This window comes from Lingula anatina, chromosome 9, assembly GCF_051362555.1.
Source record: "Lingula anatina isolate TDL-2025a chromosome 9, LinAna3.0, whole genome shotgun sequence".
In the NCBI taxonomy this organism is placed as follows: Eukaryota; Metazoa; Brachiopoda; class Lingulata; order Lingulida; family Lingulidae; genus Lingula; species Lingula anatina.
Window position 1 is genome coordinate 8,448,215 of NC_141775.1, and position 18,560 is coordinate 8,466,774.

General features: G+C 34.1%; 1 protein-coding gene across 10 annotated transcripts in view; it reads right to left on the reverse strand.

Annotated features, from left to right (window-relative positions):
- The window catches only part of LOC106161044 (anoctamin-7), a 37,746-nt gene that overhangs the window by 5,632 nt on the left and 13,554 nt on the right, over positions 1-18,560 (reverse strand). For 4 of the 10 annotated variants that reach the window (XM_086995117.1, XM_086995116.1, XM_086995118.1 and 1 more), the window contains 14 exons: positions 16,785-16,954; positions 8,655-8,696; positions 6,646-6,751; positions 6,234-6,394; positions 5,687-5,794; positions 4,782-4,918; positions 4,224-4,392; positions 3,868-4,033; positions 3,227-3,317; positions 2,594-2,760; positions 2,019-2,239; positions 1,215-1,410; positions 624-735; positions 97-151 (listed from right to left, as the gene is read on the reverse strand). In XM_086995117.1, coding sequence (XP_086851243.1) covers positions 97-151; positions 624-735; positions 1,215-1,410; positions 2,019-2,239; positions 2,594-2,760; positions 3,227-3,317; positions 3,868-4,033; positions 4,224-4,392; positions 4,782-4,918; positions 5,687-5,794; positions 6,234-6,394; positions 6,646-6,751; positions 8,655-8,696; positions 16,785-16,910 — 1,857 coding nt within the window. In that variant the 5' untranslated portion in view covers positions 16,911-16,954. Of the gene's footprint in view, positions 1-96; positions 152-623; positions 736-1,214; positions 1,411-2,018; positions 2,240-2,593; positions 2,761-3,226; positions 3,318-3,867; positions 4,034-4,223; positions 4,393-4,781; positions 4,919-5,686; positions 5,795-6,233; positions 6,395-6,645; positions 6,752-7,090; positions 7,524-8,654; positions 8,697-9,271; positions 9,638-16,784; positions 16,955-18,560 lie in introns of those variants that run through there. The other 6 variants (XM_086995123.1, XM_086995122.1, XM_086995120.1 and 3 more) reach the window with 6 other exon arrangements.

The following is an 18,560-nucleotide window of genomic DNA, read 5'->3' on the forward strand; positions in this document are numbered from 1 at the left end:
TCAAATTAAATCTAAATCTAAGTATAAGGAGGATACTCATTATGAAAAAATCTATTTCTGCCAAACTTAGCTCCTAGTGCTATATGTGCTTCTTACCTCTTCATTGCGAAGCCCGAAAAGTGTATTATAGTGGCCCGGATATCCCACAAATCTGGAAATGAAACACATATTATATTAAATTTAAAAAAACATTCTTCATATTACATTTTTTTTGTATTTTAAAAGTTTTTAGTTTTTTCCTTTTAAGATAATAACCCAAGCATATTCAGTATTGAGTAGCAACTTCAAGTTAATGGAAAAGTACATCTCTCTTTGAAAAATTTAAGAAAAGGCAACAATGCAGCTTTTTTGCTATATAGCATAATAAATCAAAACATCATTAAATTGCACTTGATTCCTTCTGCCCTCTATAGTACCAGTTTTATTAAAATAGCAATGGCAAACACAATTTATACATTCTGAATCATCGACATTCAGGCAGTTAAGTCTCCTATATTTTTTGCCAAATTTAAGTGACATTCTACAATTTTCCTGTAAAGGATTGACCAGCTAATCAAAAGGAGTCATTGGTATATGGACTTAACTTAACAGAAATGTCATCTGACATGAATATCTTTTCTCACCTTCCTTTAAAAAATCCAATGTAAAAAATTGATGAGTAGAAGTTCACAAATTGGAAAATGAAAACCTTGAATGTCAACTGGTCTTCAAACTCAGTCTGTGTCCGATGCATTTCTAGAAATAAAATAAAACATATAAATTGATAACAATAATTAAAATTTATCATTATCATCATACTCATTATCCTTACATCTCGTATGTCTGGAGAGTTCTTTAAAGAAACTTAAATGTTTTATTAAAATACAAAGTGAAAAGAGTGAAGTGAATTCTTGACAAAATACATAATTATCGTCATGAAGAATTATTGGGCCTATTATTGATGCCTAAATTTCTAGTCTCAAATTGGTAAATATTTTTCAATGTGTCTTCACACACACACACACACACACACACACACACACACACACACACACACACACAAAATAAATAAATAAATTAATTTAAAAAAAACTGTGGCCTATTGAGCCCAAATTATGCTGGCCAAACAAAACTGAAAAAATTTACAGAATTTTTCATGGCCAACCTTCAATTTTACTGGCAGTTTTCATATTAAAGCTACAAACTAATATCAGGAGATTATTTCTACATCTTACCCCATTGTGTCAGTTTATAAGCCAGTTTCTCATAGACCTTACTGAGCACCATGATAAGGATTAAGTTGACCACAGCTGAGGTCATACTGGCTATCATCTCAGCTCGTGGCCGAAATGCCTTACTTTGGAATAAAGGAATGCTGACCAGTACCCGGTACATGATGACTGCTATGATGAATATCAACACTAGTACTATCTGTAAGTTAATAATAATAATAATGATAATGATAATAATAACAAGTACTCATTTCATGGTACATTTCATTATAAAAATCTAAAACTAACCAAAGTATTGACAATAATCAATAAAAGGATGCTGACAACAGATCAATCAGTTATTATAATATTACAATGTGCTGTTTCTAAATATTTATTTTTCCAAATAGGGTAAAATTGGGCTATTAATGCAAATTAGTGTCTGCATTTAATGACTGAAACATTAAACCTATCTAAAAAAAAAAACATTTTCCACCTGTTCATTTAAGAAAAATGACTTAATAGTTACAGACAGAATGCCACCACACACTTCAAATTAACCATTTCTGTCTACAGGATGAGGTAGAAATACATCAATATTTCAAATATATATATATATATATATATATATATATATATATATATATATAATTTTACTGCATATGATTTACAAAACAGTTTCTTTCTTATGCGCAGTTATATTCTTTAATTGAATTTCAAAACCTTAACTAACTTTATTGTAACCAACTGAGGGTAACTTTTAACAGACTGAGCTACTCTAGACTTCCTAGAAAACCCCACATAAAATGACATTAAGTTAACAAATACCATAATGATTATTGCAGCTGCTCCAGAAATAATTCTCGGTAATCTGTCCCTCTCGGGGAAATAGGGCTCTTTGATTCCAGTGATGGGATTTTTCTCATATGTAGGACACAGTACGGTGTACTGAGGCCGGGGGCGCTCTTCTTCCTCCTCGAACTCAAGACAGTCCCAATGATGTGCCAGACTGGCATTTTTACGTTTCCAATATTCCAGAAATGTCACAGCTGGGTAAAAAAATCATGAAACACTTTCAAAATGCACCAAAGAATATCCAGCTAGCACATTTCTGGCAATTCAGGTGATAGGTTTCACTGTCTTAAGTTTTATGTTTTTGGTATTCTAGGTATATGTTGTAAGTAACAATGAGATATTGATGAATTGTCATATGGTTTTAGTTGAAATAAGTGTTAATTTAATTTAGATAATTATATTTAATCACCTATAACTGTATCTTTTACACTGAAAAAAAATTAGTGCCTGATACAAGTTTTCAATCTGTCAAAATAAGGCAGTTTCTGTACAAAAAACTATACCACTCCATGTGAAATGGGGCCTGTGTTTATAATCAAGATACCTACCCCAGAAAGACATGAAGACAGCATAAAACACGGTCCCAGGATGGTCAAAGAGATAGCCTATCTTGGTGTAGAGACAGACGTCTGACAGGTTCCAGTACTGACATCCTATGTGCTCGTCACAGCGAGGACACATCATAAAGTCGTTGCTTGGGTCACACAACTCATTACTGAAAATGAATAACAATGACCTATTTAATTAGTCAGGTATGTTGTACTTTGTTTTTTACTTTATTTAAATATGCTATTAATGCAGCCTTAAAATCTGAACATTTTATTGAAAAAATTTAACCTAATGAACGAACATGCATATCATGCAGTGCATCTTACATATTTTTAGCACTTATCTAACACACTGTTATGCTGAGCATTTTAATTTTAATCAATAACTTTAACCTTAGGGTGGGTGAGGTGGGGTGGGTTGTGGGTGGGGGGGGGGGTTGATAGTACTTCTCAGGCAACTATGACAACTGTGAGTCATTCCCTGATTACAGTGTCTTAATCAAACCTACCATTGGAGCAGTAATAACTCACAGCATGGTTTTTACTGTTTTTGGAAGAAATCATTTCTGTCATTTTGAATGCAATACACAGCTGAATAAATACCGCGCTGGACAAAACTAAATGTATACTTACGCAGGTGTGTTTGCTCCCATTGAAAACAGGCCATACATGAAAACAAGTAATCCAACTATGGAAGATGGCAGTAGCCAGGCTGTGTAAAAACCTGTTATAATATTATAATACAATTCAGTCAATCATACAGTTCCATTAAACATCAGAAATACAGTGTGTCAGTTTTCTTGGAGATGCATATAGAATAGCTGAATAATTAGCTTGTATTGGCATGGAAATACCCCATCAAATATCTTAAATTAGTACTTCATACAAGTTTTAAACTTAAAGTTATGAAAGTTTGACTTGCTCTCAGAATTATTGTATAGCCTAGTGTGAAAATATTGAAAACTTTCATAAAAGATGTGTAAGCCTATGCGGACTTAATTGCATAATACTATTTAGAGTAAAATCATTCATGTAATTTCAACAGTCATTTATAAAAAATAATAAATATTTAAAGTAAATGACAAAATAACATTATAAGTACATGATACTTGGTCATAAATAGCCACAGCATATTCAATAAAAGTTACTAGTTACAACATTTTTTGGAATCATTCATTATGGAGAAACTGATGATCTTAAAATATTCCCTGACACACACACACACAAGTACAACAAAATCAGTTGTCTCAAAGAATCAAACTGTTCAATCTTACCCAACCAAGCAAAGTAAATGCCAATTTTTTCTCCGAAGTAATCTCGTATATGGTCCAGTGGCTGATATTTATACCACTTGCCCCACCTCGCCCAGTATTCTTGCAGTATTTGACGAGGATTTAGACACTCGACTGATACGTAATGCTTGGGTTTTTCATATGGTCCCTACAAATCAAAATAATATGTGGCATCATAAATTCAATCTGTCGATATATACATGTATATCAGTCATAATATGCAATAATTGGCAGTTCTGAGCTTTTCCGTTACCAAAAACTGGCATGAATGGTGAATATTTCACCAAATTTGTGAGATGCATAGTTTTTCAGGAATGAGGTCTTATTTAAAAACTCACATCATGCAATGGGAATGCTGCCTCATAGACTCCCTCTTCCAGTAGGCGTTCTATGCCAATTTCAGCTCTCTTTCTCTTTCCATACGCTGACGTCGAGAGAATTTCCCAGACCACGCGACTCCTTTGTGTTGATGAGAAATAAGTGTCATGATTCTCATTGCCCAGGAACCTAAACGACACAAAATTATGAAAGTATAGAAGCTACATAGAAGCAGTGCCAAATTATCCTTTAAGCTAATTAAATTATGCAATGTGTGAGGAACCATTATTGTTGCATGAGGAAAACAAGATTACTTATAGTTCTCTTCAGGCTTTTATACTTTAAAATATCATTACTGAAATGTGATAAATTGCTTTATTAATAATTAACTGCCATATAATGAAATTTTTGTTTGTCAGACTCTCTCTCTCTCTCCTGATTTAACAAAATATTTTTATATATGCATATACATACAAGCATGTAGATATCTGTTGTATGCAAAGTATCCAGAGAGCATACAACAAAACCTTAAACCATAAACTCTCTCCCACATTAAACAGGCCAATAATGGTACAGACCTATCCAGCTTAGATCTCTTAAAAGTGCATGTGTAGTAGTCTAGAGGGGTGTTTGGCACTTCCTGGTCCATGATGTTAGGAATTCTCAATGTTTCCAGGATCTTCCCTGACCAGTTACTGCTGGGGTTGGGGTGTGCCTGAATTTGAATTTTTTTTTAAATTTAAATAATGATAATTAATATTTTAAGAGTTTATTCAGATAAGACAATTTTCTGTTTACTGTAGAGATGTTTCTCTTTCTCTGTCTCTCTGTGTCTGTATCCTTAGATATGGAAAATCATTTAATATGTCTGGCTCACACTAATATAATTTGAAAGCTTTGCCATCAATACACAGAGCCAGATTCAGTAGTGAAAAACAATCCAAATTCTCCAATGCACTGACATTTGGTTTTTTGTCTCAAAATAGTTCTATTGACTAATCATGCTGATACATTATTTATGCCCCGTGTTTGGTACAAATTCATATGGGGATTTTTTTCTGAAATTAAACCAACAGATCATCCAGAAATGTATCCCAATAGAGAATTTCTGAGTGAAAATTAGAATCAGTTCTTGGAACAATGATTTCAGCCTTAAGTGCATGACACTGACAGTGCCTAAAGAGAATTGTTTGATAAAAAATTAAAACAGTTTCTATTTTGGAAACAGGTATGTCTCAACTGCATGGGACAGAAATAACACAAAAGGAATTCTAAAGGAAAGGAAAGCATCATTTTGTTCTTAGACTCCAAGATAAGTCATTTATTACACAAAATTTGTATAACAGTGAAGAGAAAATGTTGATTTAAAGCAGGATAATATTTTAATTCCTAAAGTTAATATGACAAACTTCTGTCATTTGAATTAATAAATAATTTTGTGAAAGTGGTTTGTGACAGCAAAACAGTAACCATAGAAACCAACCTGCAGTGGCGCCCTCATGCTGAGGTCTTCCGCGTACACACACAGCACATCCCAGGGGGCTGACAGCTTAATGTAGAAAATCATCTTCTTTTCTCCCTGAACAACTTCCTAGAAACATGACAAAAATGTAGACAATATGAAAATCATTTATATTTTCCCTGAAAAACTGCCTTGAAAGACGGAGACCAAAAATGTAGAAAATAGTCTTCTTTTCTCCATGAGCAAATTCTGTGAAATATATTACAGTCACAATTATTATTAAATTATTATTTATTATTATTATATTTATTAATTTAATTATTAATTAATTATTAAATTCCATCAAACCTGGTTTGTCTTGCATACAGGAAACAACAGAGCTAACTAACACATCTCCTCTTGTTTCCAAGATACTGGTATAATCACCATATTTTGATTTTTACTCAAAGCCAGGAGGAGGCATGTTAGTCAGTTAACCTGACTGCATTCAGCGAGAGTCAGTGTGGAATGAGTGTGCATTAACTAGGTCAACAGAATTTGTTGTTAATGGTCCTTATCTCTCTAATACCTCTTCCATATCCAGACCAGCTTTTTTCAGATTTTTCAGGAATTTTTGCCGCCATATTTCTTTTCTTTCATCTTCCGACAACTTCCTTTTCTTGTCTGCAGGGTCGGCAGTTTTCTTCTTCTCTGGCTTTTCCACTTTGTCTTCATATACAAGAACAAAGTCTGAAACAAACAGACATGGCATCCATTTGCTTAATTCATATAAAATTATATGAATCTCATATAAAGTTCTATGTGAAAGAGAGAATAAAAAAAAATCAAATAAAATGAAAGAGAAGACATGAAAAAATGCAATGTCAATTATGAACAGTCACATTATATTATGTATCAAATGAATATATGTATTGAAAAAGGGGGGGGGGGGGCAACTTATTAGTATCAAGCCAAATCAGCATATCACTCATACACTGTACCTATTTTTCTTTTTCCATCCCTGAAGTAACTCCCCTTATCAAGAGTGGGATCATACTTTCCAACGTTATCATGGGGTGCAGGCCCTTCGTCGTCACTCGAGATCATCTGCAATAATACAAAAATAGTGTAATATTTAACACTTCATCATATACATGTATATATGACATTTTATCATCTGAGTTCAGGTTCTTTGTTGTTAACTGTGGAAATCCTTGGAGATGTCTGTAGCCAGGTGTCACTTGCCGATGTGATAACACTTTAAATTAGCATTTAAGTACAATAATATTATATATTTTATTACAAATATTTATATATAGGATTAAAGCATAAGATTTGAAATGAACTGTTCTCTCTGCCATATAAAAAGATGCCAGTCAAAGCTGCTCTAAAATCAAATAAATTTTGACCATGCAGTTGACCTGCATGTTGAAATAAGCCACTTACTTTTTTAGCGATGTCTACATGGTACCATGAACAGCATGCAGTGATTTTATCAAAGCCAATTTCAACAAAGTATCAAAACATACCAGTATCTGATCAATTTTCAAAGTTTCAAAGCCTGGTTATTTGTCTGATAAATCCTCTGCATATAAGCAAAGAGAACAAGTCCATGAAAGAAACAGGTCCTACTTTTCACCTCTGTCTCTTTTATATAAATGTCATGCACTATATCCTGTAGCCTGTCAATAGTGATTTACAGATAAAGATCAGCAAAAGTATGCACAACAACTATGGTGTGCCCCACAAGAAACCAATTAACTGACACCTGAATGATCAAAAACTAATAGACCAAAAATTTCCAACAGGTTTAAGCAAAAGTGATTATTCATACGTACTTCTCGAGTTAATGTTTTGTCAGTAATAGTTTTTAAAATTTAAGACATTTTTTGGGGAGAACAAGTTCCAGGGTTAATCTGGCCCTTCCCTTAATTCATTCTAAACATCTCAGTGTTAATAGACAAGTTTAGAAGAAAGAGCAGAAGGTAGCCCCACGTAGGATCTAGTTGGCGGGGAGAGGGAGGGGGGAGGCTGAAACAAACATATAGGGTGTGGTGGGGGGAGGGGACTGAAACCTACACCTGGGCCATGTAAAGACTCTTAAAGATATATAAGAAGCAAGAATAAATGCCCTGTAACAACATAATATATGTAATTTTTCAAACTGTAGGGTGAAAAAAATAGAGGCTTTAAAGAGGCACTTAACATTTCTTGTTGTAAATTTGATCATAGACTACTTATTTTTCCTCCGGTCTATCAAACCAAGAAAATAAACAGAATATATCTGAGCAAATCTCTTTTTTTTTTTTTTTTGAGAAAAACAACTAGGTTCAAAATAATGTGGTAATATAGTGGTATTTGGCCGGTTTAAATAATAATAACTCTTCGTTTTGACCAAAAATTGGATATTCCTGGAGTAAACGGCAATTTTCCCATACTTACCAATGGTCAGCAACCCCATTCCTGCATTCAAAGTTAGTCCAGGGTTTTTTCCTAAATGTTTGGTTTTTTTGTTAAAATCTCTTAAGAGATTTTAATCTCTTAAGAGATTTTAACTGACGGAGCCCTCTCTGACATTGCAGAGTCACGCGATATCGAGCGATAGTTTCTGGTGACCTACTTAAACAACCTACAACAACGCTACTAAGTATATAACAATTGGCAACGGATGCCTTGACGACTGGGAAGAAAGGCATCGAAAGCCCTATTGACAAGCACAGATTTTAGTTTTACTCCAATAACGGCTGTGGTAAAATGCAATAGAATATATTTCCATGCGTTGTTTACAATGTATTTCTTGCGGAATTTTGAATCTCAAAGGAAGAGTTATTATTGCTTTAAGTAGATAATAATTTGAATTAAGTACTTGCTTAATATGTATCTTTATATGAAAGTCCACTGGTCCAAAGGGTAATGTGCAATTTAATAATCCAGTAATTAAAATAGAGTTATTGTCAGTTTCCAAACACCACGCAAGTTTCCCAAAACCAGTTCAACCCACATATCATACCCTTTCACTTTTTATTGTGTGCTCATCTTCACTTGTAAGCTGCTGAAACAAAATAGAAAATCAAAAGGTTTTAAATTCTTATCAAAAAAAAAAAAAAAGCTGTTTATTCAGTGACATGTGGACTATCACTGGAAAGTCAGCATGAAACTGGGCACAAATGATGAAAAATTAACAGTCACGCATGTCTGCAGTAGTAAGGGCCTAAAACTGAAAGGAAATCAAATGACAGCATTAATTAACATATACTACTACCGCCCAGGATGGTCTGCTTAATGTACACAACATATCCTGACAATCTCCTAAAGAGAAAGAGAGAGGAGAGAGGTGAAAGACAGAGATGAGAGAGAAGGGTGCATTGCTTTCTATCATAGCAGTGTAAGAAGCCAACTTAATTTAGACGTATATATGTAATATATGACTAAAATCTTTATCTTCAAGAATTAAGTCAGAATTTTATATAATGAGGATTATCTTTATATTCTTTAATTCCCTTCAGAAGAGCATTTGCCTTGAAGTCTTACAATCAATTGATGAAAAGTAAAACAATGTAATTAACACCTGAACAATATACAGTCATTCATCCTTAAAAACCCTAAAAAGGGGGAGAAAGCACTCACCAAGGTATCCCCTAATCTTCTGTATTCAGCTGTTTCAGCCATGGTAAGATATTTGATCCAAATAGGTTATAATGCAAACTCCATCAAATCAGTGAAATAAGTAAATTAAAATATTTTGTGCACATATGGTTCCAACGTACAGCATGCATGCAGGACTCCTTTTTGCCTCTGAAATCTGCTTTCATGGAAATGTAGATCGAATAAAGGATGAGTGATCATTCCAGCAGTGAGTGTCTGGATCTGTAGCTATTAACGTCTACCTCACAAGTCTATTCAATCCAAAATCAAACTCCTTTCTAATCCTAGTGTACAAATGGGTCAATCCTCTGGGGTTTTTGAAAGGTCTTCAATCCATCTCTTGATTTGCTATGAATATACAACCAAACATCATCTTGGAGTCTAATTTTGAGAAATCAGTCAAATTCAAAAAGTGTTCTTTGCAGACTATATAATATACAGTGTTTTCTTTATTCCACAAGTGACCAAGAACATGTCACTGAAATCACACTGTCACATGAAAAAATCAAATCAAAATTAATATATTAAAGTTGAGAGATCGCTTTTACATTTTAAAAGTGCCATGACTGCCATCCCTTGGGGGAAAATGCCATTAAAAAAATTCACCACTCTCAAGAAGCAGTCAGTAAAATCCCCAATTTTGGGGATTCTGAGAGGTACTTTATCCACAATCTAAACAATTCTGTCAATCTTCTCAATGGAACCTAAAAAAATCCATTCATTAAAAAATGACATTACTAATAAGTTAAACATAATTATAACAATTACCACTGCTGATCCTCCAGCTATTTCAGTCCCCCACAACATTCACACACTGGCTTCATCACTAACTCTTGTACATTCAAATCAACAACTGACCTTTCACTGAAACTCCTTCACTGAACGTGCATGGATTAAAGTATTATTATGATTACACATTCCCCATTGAGGCTGGACATTGTATGGTGTGTGGACACAAACTGGCCACTGTAGGTGGATTTTAAGTGGTCACTGTACATTGAGCCCAATCATGGTAGCTGGAGCCTGCTGCGTACTTAATATAAATACTTAACCACATATAGCGAATTCAGAACAGAGGAGTGACAAATCTGCGGATCAAATATGACTGATCCACTTGAATGCTTGTTGCATAATCCCTGCTGGGTATCTATTCAGTGTCTAATCAGGAATTTAGCGGCAAGTGGATCTACTCGTCTGCTGTTCTGTATGTGCTCTTATATTTACGTAATACCTGTTTCCAGTGGGGACTGGTTGACCTAGCTTGGAACTGCCCATCTATACTGAGTTTGACAATGAAGACTGAAGTTTTGTCATGAAAATATCTGATTCTCTACCTGAATTTTCCTAGCAAGCAGACTCTTTCTCTTTCACAATATTATTAACAATTCACAAACAGCTCAAAGGAACTCGATCCTTCTCCACTCAATGTCATGTAACTCATATTGCTCAAAACACACCAAATGTATATAAAAAAGTACTTTTTGAAAATACCTGTATTATAAGTCAAATATTTCTGTTACAGTATCACAAATGAGAGGTGCAGAGTTCATAATTCTATTTCTTGCCTTCATTATTTCTGTAAAATAAATGGAAGTTAGAACAAAAAGTTGCTTTTATGTGTAGGCCTTTGTGTGTATACCCCTACACCCACAACGTTTAACTGAATCCTATATGCCAGTGACCTGAGAAGAAATGTTTATATTGAGACCTGAGCCCCGTGTCAGGTGAGGAATTTATGTACTAGTACACGTTTTTTTCCAGATCAGTTACTACTAGTATATAGTTACCAATAAATCTATAGCATGCGATTTGCACCAACCCTCATAACCTTGCTCACAATTACATGCGTACGGATGGATGGATGGATACCCTTACTATTAAATACAAAACATTTCCTGCATCCTTCATTGTACACCAAAATAAAGGCCTGCACTTTTTCTGAAATTTTATCCCCTTAGTTCAATTCACCCAACATGAAAAGAAGCACATAAGGTAAAACCAGTAGCTAGATCAAATTTTGATTCAGAGAGGGCCTTTATCTTTCAATCATCCTGAATCCATCCCGACCCCATCCCGCCTGCTAAAAAATCAAACTATTAGATAGTATCTACAAATGTGCCCTGATGGTTCTTCATCGATGAACCATCCAATACACTATACTTACTCACATCTGCACAATCCTAAATCACAAACTGGAACTCTGGATGCTCAATTTAACTGTCTCATGTCAAATAAATTTCACACAGAATTTTGAATCAAATTAAAGAAATTTCTCTCCCATTATAACATTGTGCCTGTGGTGAAATTTATGGTAATAACTGGTGTTTATTTGCAGCTTTTCAATTTGTGATGATGCTAGAACCAGAGCAATGGAGAGCCCATTATACCATACATGGCCAACCTTGCATGAAGTCTGTCATGGTCTGCATGGTTGTTAAGAGACATGATTCACAGATTTAAACAAAGGATGGATTCCGAAATATTTCAATATAAAACCATTTTTTGAAATCAAAGTTACCAAAAAATGTCTTATAGGTTATGTTCTGATTAAAGGGGAATCAAGGGAATCATTTTGTCATGTGCACTAGTCCTGAAAAGGGCACGAATAGCATTAGCTTAAGCTCCTTCTAGTGAAATGATCATCTCATGCCATCTTCATATGATCATAAGTATTCTATAATGCCATGCCTGCCAAGAAGTTACTGACTAGAGTATCTTTAATATCAGTTATTCCTTTTTGTGGTCTCAAAGGTGTAATTTGCCACTGACTAATTAAAAAAGCATAATGGGGCACTTACATGATGGTAAATATAATGATAAGTGATATTTTCACTCTTTTATTATTTTACTGCGCACATTACATTTTACCCAGCACAGAAACTCCAAAAACTCTTATTCATTTTTTAAGCACTGCATGGTCACAGACTAGATACAAAACTGCACACTAAGAATTATATACAACCCACATCTATATAGAGTACAGAGCTTCAATATACAAATACTATAACATCTCTTAATAATTTATTGAAACAGGACAAAAACCACATAAGCGTAAAACATGCTTCTTTGTCATTATTTCTATGTCAATGCAATTTTGTTTTCATGTTGAACAATACGAATTCTGAAATAAGGTTTGAATTAGTAGAAAACTGGACTGTTTTATTGTCACCACTGTAAATGACTTACCATGTGTCCCTGAAGAAAACTTTAAGGCACAGTCAACTAGAGGGTACCAAGTGTTCTGGGGTCATCATTTTCCTGCCACATAAAAAGTGTGCACTGAGCACTGACCTAAAGCTACTGTATAGGCTGTCACCGAGCACCAAATCAAATTATTCCCCATATCTTGTCCTAACCTCAGCAGGAGGTGACCCAATTTATTTTTCCTAATAAACTTGAAAATAATATCCTCACATCAGTGACCACAAAAGGGTTGTGGATTTTTCAAAGGCATATCTTTTTTCTCCACTGTGGCAATAAACAATCTTTAAAGGTGGGCAGAAATTCATCTTACAGTGGAAACCCTGTTTAATAGTAAATGATACCCTCGATACTGAAATTCACTCCAAGGGTTTTAACCTGTCCAATTATATATAACCTCCAATGACATCTCAGGTACAACAGGGCAGTTTGAAAAGAAAAAAAAAATTCCAAGTTAACAAAAATGTTTAGCTTGAGGCAAGAGAGAATTAATACAGTATTAATATACATGCTTTGCATTTTTACTTTGTCTAAAATAAGTCAAATTCAAAATGTGTGCACAAAAAGAAAAAAAAGTGTCAAAGGTGCATGAACACCACATTTATTAAAATCTCATTTGCAGAATTCCATTTTTAGTCGACCCATGGCTGGTTACTGATTTCTCTGAATAATGGCCCTATAAGGTACAAAGTATGTTTCAAATCATACCAATTGCAGTTTCATTGAAATTTGAAAAAGAAAAAAGAAAATTGAGTCCCATACACTTCACCTAGGTACAGCTGATACAAGCTCTGCATTTGTCAACATTGACCGCTGCTGTCCTAATATGGAATATAGGCAAAATGCCAAAGCTCACACTGTCTGCACATGAGTATCAAGTGTGCTGCTCAATTTTCATTCCTCATTCATTCAAATTTATTCTGTTTCCATAATAACATAATTGATCACAATTTATGTAGTCCCATCTTGAGAATTTACAATTTTGGCAACTATGCCTCTGGTAACTTGATACAAAAATATCCCCGCCTGCCATTATCATCTCTATACATCAGACAAAATAGCTACAATAACAGTTGTATATATACCATATCCGTTTAAAATCAACACAGTATCTTCTAGCCTAATTACTTCAGTCAATCTCCAATTTTGTCAATTTCTCCACTTACACTGAGCACAGACAGGCACTCTGTCATTATTGCCAAAATTTTCAACCTGCCTCTTAAAGTAATGGTGCACATCACTACAGTAACAGTACTGAATGATGGCAAGATTATAATGAAATATGAGTACCTGCTTTTTGATCTTTATGTGCCAGGTATTTTGTTTTTATTCAAAGCTGTTCTGTATCTTTAAATATACTGCTTTGATTTTGTCAACCTAAACTTCTCTTAAGTATGCGCTGACAGGCATTTTTGCAACGATAATGTTGTAGAAATATTTTCAAAACCTTCCTCTTGATAATACTGATGTATGGTTTCAGGAATAAGTTTTGTAAGTAGAATTTTTTTTTTGAAATTTTAAAGTCTATAAAAACCATCAGTTAACATGGATCGGCCCAACTCTGCAGGGGCCCTCGCTGACTACAATTAGCTTAACTGAATGACATACCTCCTCCTGACATTAAGTACTATACAGAAAAGCTGGTGTTTACAGAAGTGCATTGGAAACAAAAGGAAGCATGCCATTCAGTTAAGCTGATTGCACTTAGCAAGAGTCCGTGCAGAGTTGGGTCAATCCATGTAGACTGATGGTGTCTATGAGAATGGGGTCCTACTCAACTAAAAAAAAAACAAAACTTTCTTTTATAGCTTATTTCTATTACTTTTATGGCTCTAAGGCCACATTCACATCGAGTTGAGCCATGGCTCTACAAAGCCACGACCTAAATATGGCGGACGTACATGAAAGGAAAACCGCCTAATCTTTTAATAGTCTCTCCGCCTCTCACACGCCTCCCCATGTGTCGTCCCAATGGAGCCGACATTTAATGACTGTACCCCCGCAGAGAAGATGCATGGGGAGGCGTGTGAGAGGCGGAGAGACTATTAAAAGATTAGGCGGTTTTCCTTTCACGTACGTCCACCATATTTAGGTCATGGCTTTGTTGAGCCATGGCTCAACTCGATGTGAATGCGGCCTAACAATTTATTGAGACACATGTGCATGGAAGCATGTATTGATGATGATAACACACCAAATTTTGTGTTATTTTCCACATTTTTGTCCTTTATCTTTGAAATTGACTGAGACAACATAAAACCATACCGTGAAGAGATAAGACACATGGCTGAATGCATGGCTGATGCTAAATGTGAAGAATTTCACAAGGGTTGACTAGAAAAGAAAAAACCAACTGAACCAGAGAAGATATTTTTCATCCCCTATAGGGAATACATAATGGTCAGGGTTGTTGGACAACTATAAAGCATGAACATTGTTGGTTTTATTGAATATGTGAAAATTAATGTTGTAATGATAAAACCTGCTATGTATATCAAGTCACATGGCTTTTAACTAAAAGACTAAGCATAATTTTGATGAATTTTTTTTCCTGTATGAAACAGACTTTTTGCATGCTCTTTGCGAGCAAAACATTAAAACTGCTATCATTATAATGAGACAATGAGACTCAACCATTACTACCCTGTTATTGTTAAGAATATGTAAATTTAATTGAACCATGACCTGAATCAACATTATTAATAATCAAACTCAATATTATACGATTTTCACTGTCGTAAATTTAATCACCAGATGCACCTATTTTGACATAACAAGTTACATGACTCTTTTGAGGATATGCATTATCAAGTCCCAATGCATGACTCCCTTTCTACAGGCTCTCTGACTCAGTTCACTGATTCTTTTTATACATGTTTTGGCACAGTTTTACTTTTACATAAAGCAAGGTACTTTTACATAAAATAGAATGCACTCAGAACATGGAGGTCATATTGGAAAAAAAATTCAATCCTCAGTGAAATTGTGCTTGATATTAATATCATACTAATAATGATCCAAGCATCCACTGATTTGACCACAAACTACTCAAAAACTATTGCACTGTTTTCTGGGCCAAATCCAAAAAATGATTGGACAGCACAGATGTGCAAAAATTATAAGCGAAATAAATGGAATTAAGTTAACTGATTACCATGTTGTGAACAACATACAATATTGAATACCAGCCTTTCAGCACATGCCTGCAATACAATATATACATCTGGGACCCCTATATTTCAAAATTAGTAATTTAAGATAACCTGTAACTGCTGAAATAAGAAAGCTATAATTTTCTTCATATTGGCAATGATAGTTTAATCTGTCAGGCTTTCAATCATCATATCAAATGTTGTGTCTAATATATCAAGTTGAAATGCATCCCAAACTGTTTTTGCACCAGTGGGGCTTATGTAATATATATATATTTCAATTCAAAGCAAATCAATAGCCACTGATACACTCTAACTCAAAGTACCAAAAATTCCCATTAAGATTTTTTATTTTTAGTTAACTTTCTGGAGAAATTGTTGGTTTTTTAATTTCAAAGTGCAACTCTGTAATTAATTATCTATAATAATTGATCACCATGATAACACTCCACTTGTGAAAACATTTTGAATGTAAAATTATTAGGCTGTGCCAAATTCTAAAACACCCCTTGATAAAAATACCTTCTTAAATTGCTTTATGTAGACAGCAAAATCATATTTTTCCTATTTCGACTATCTCAGTCTATAATGTAATTTGCCAAAAAATAATGATGATGACATCTTTGCCTGCAAGCATAGCAATCAATAAACCAAATTATATTTATTGCTATTATATCATGATGTCCTTAGCATGGTTACCACCAATTCAAATGCATTACTGTAAGTGGACTAAAAAATGGAGATATCATAATGTACATAGCTGACTTAAAGAGGCACTGAGAAAGAGAGAAAGTGAAGGAGGAAGAGAGACAGGCTGACTTTGATGGATCCAAAACTGGCTGAAATGCATCAATCAATACAAAATCTGCAATAAAAAAAAAAGAAAGAAAAACAAAAAAAATGAACATTCACAGAACTGGTTATGAAGCAAACCAGGCTGCCAAACTGAAAAAAAAGAAGAAAAAAAAAAAACAACAGTGTTGATGATCAGTCGACATATTTGTCATCACCTCATAAAATTTAGCCCAATATTCAGCATCAATAAATAACAATATAAACTATGAAAAAAAGATATAATGAGAAAAGTGGATGCAGCACACTGAAATAGATGAGATAGGTTATTGACAATAAATATCACTTACCAATTCATCTTCCCTGATAAAGTTGACCTTATCATCTCCAGAATTTGTTGAAATTGTCCCATAATCCTCCATGGGGACAGCAACGCCATTGATAATTCCTTTTTCTGGTTTTCCACGTAATGACATTTTGTCTGCAACTGTATATCTGCAGTAATTCAAGCTAGGTCATTCTGAAAAATTAGAAAAAAATCCTAAAATTAATATAGTTGGAAATATAAATGCACACATGCACACACATGCACACACACACACACACACGCACACAAATGCATGACCATACCCAGAGCCTCAGAAATTCTCATGCCAGACCCCCCTTTCCACCCTCTAATTACAATGACTTTCTTGAACTTTTGGAATTAACTGCACTGAGTCACAGTGGTAAACAGCAGAGTAAAAAGTCAGAAGAAGAAAATGAGAAAAACAAAATTTAATCTACGACTTGCAGTCCTGCTTGGCTGCACAAAACATATTTAGTAGCTTTTTTTTTGCTATCACTGAAATAATTGAGGTTTTTGAAATTTGTGAGCAACATAGATGACATTAAGAATGTATCATGGGAATACATTCCTGATGACATATGAAGCTTCTTGGCTGTCTACAAGCAAAAAATCTTAAGTCTTTTTTTATTAAAAACAACAATTATTTTAATCTTCACAGGAATAATTGTTTTTTTTTTTTTTTTTTTTTTTTTGTGAGTTATTGCAGCATTTATCAATAATACTAGTGGGCGAAGGTCATGACTTCATTAATACAAATAATTATTTCTTAATACATAAAATATTAATCATTCCACTCGGTAACAACATCTAAGTGGAAATTAAATTAACAGCAGGAAATCTCAACGGTAACCAGGACAGCAAGTCAGACAATTTATACTTAGTGGTTGCAATTTTGGGATTAACACACACAAATACGAATAAAAAAAAAATCAATCAAATGTCCTGAAGACAAGTCTCGGATTGAGAGAACAAACGAGACATGGCGTTACTTCAACAGTTGCTGGATTGGAATGACTGAACAAAATCGTTTCTCCTGTGGTCTGATTATCTTAAAATGATTTTTATCAACCCATCTCTTATGACTTACCAAGTCTAAGGGTACATTCACAATGAATATCTCATGTACTAGGTACTGCACACTCTAAACTCCAAAAGTACCCAATGGCATGCTAGTTGCAATCAGATTAACACACCAAATGTTTCTTATGTACTTAATCACCAGGTAGAGATGTGCTAATCTGTTAATCCGATTGCAATCAGCAAGAGTTCCCCTTGGTATGCAGTAGCTAGTACGCTAGACACATTGTGAAGCCTCCCTTAAATACTGTATAAATTTTTATATTCAGACAATGACAATATAGGATGACTATGTGCCATACATTTCCATTTCTAAACCAGTTAAAACAATTATATTAATTTATCATAAAAAGTACATTTGTTTCTAAAGAGAATAAATGTGTTTTTAACCTTTGAGGCATTTTATGTTCCCATACTTCAACAAAGGGGCTTACAGGTAAGAAACAGTAAAGGTAAGAAAAAAATTAGATTCTTTAAGAACAAATTAATTTTTTATCACAAGAGTCAACCCAAAACCTATTTTAACATTCAATTTTCTTAGCAGAGGAAGTTAAACTACTGGACATAAGCACATATAATGTACCAAATATGAGATGTGTCATTTATCTGGAATAGTTACATTATTATATGTGCAGCCTGTTTAAATAATAAATGGGCATGGACTAGGATACCAAATATCCAATAATTGTCTCCTATATTG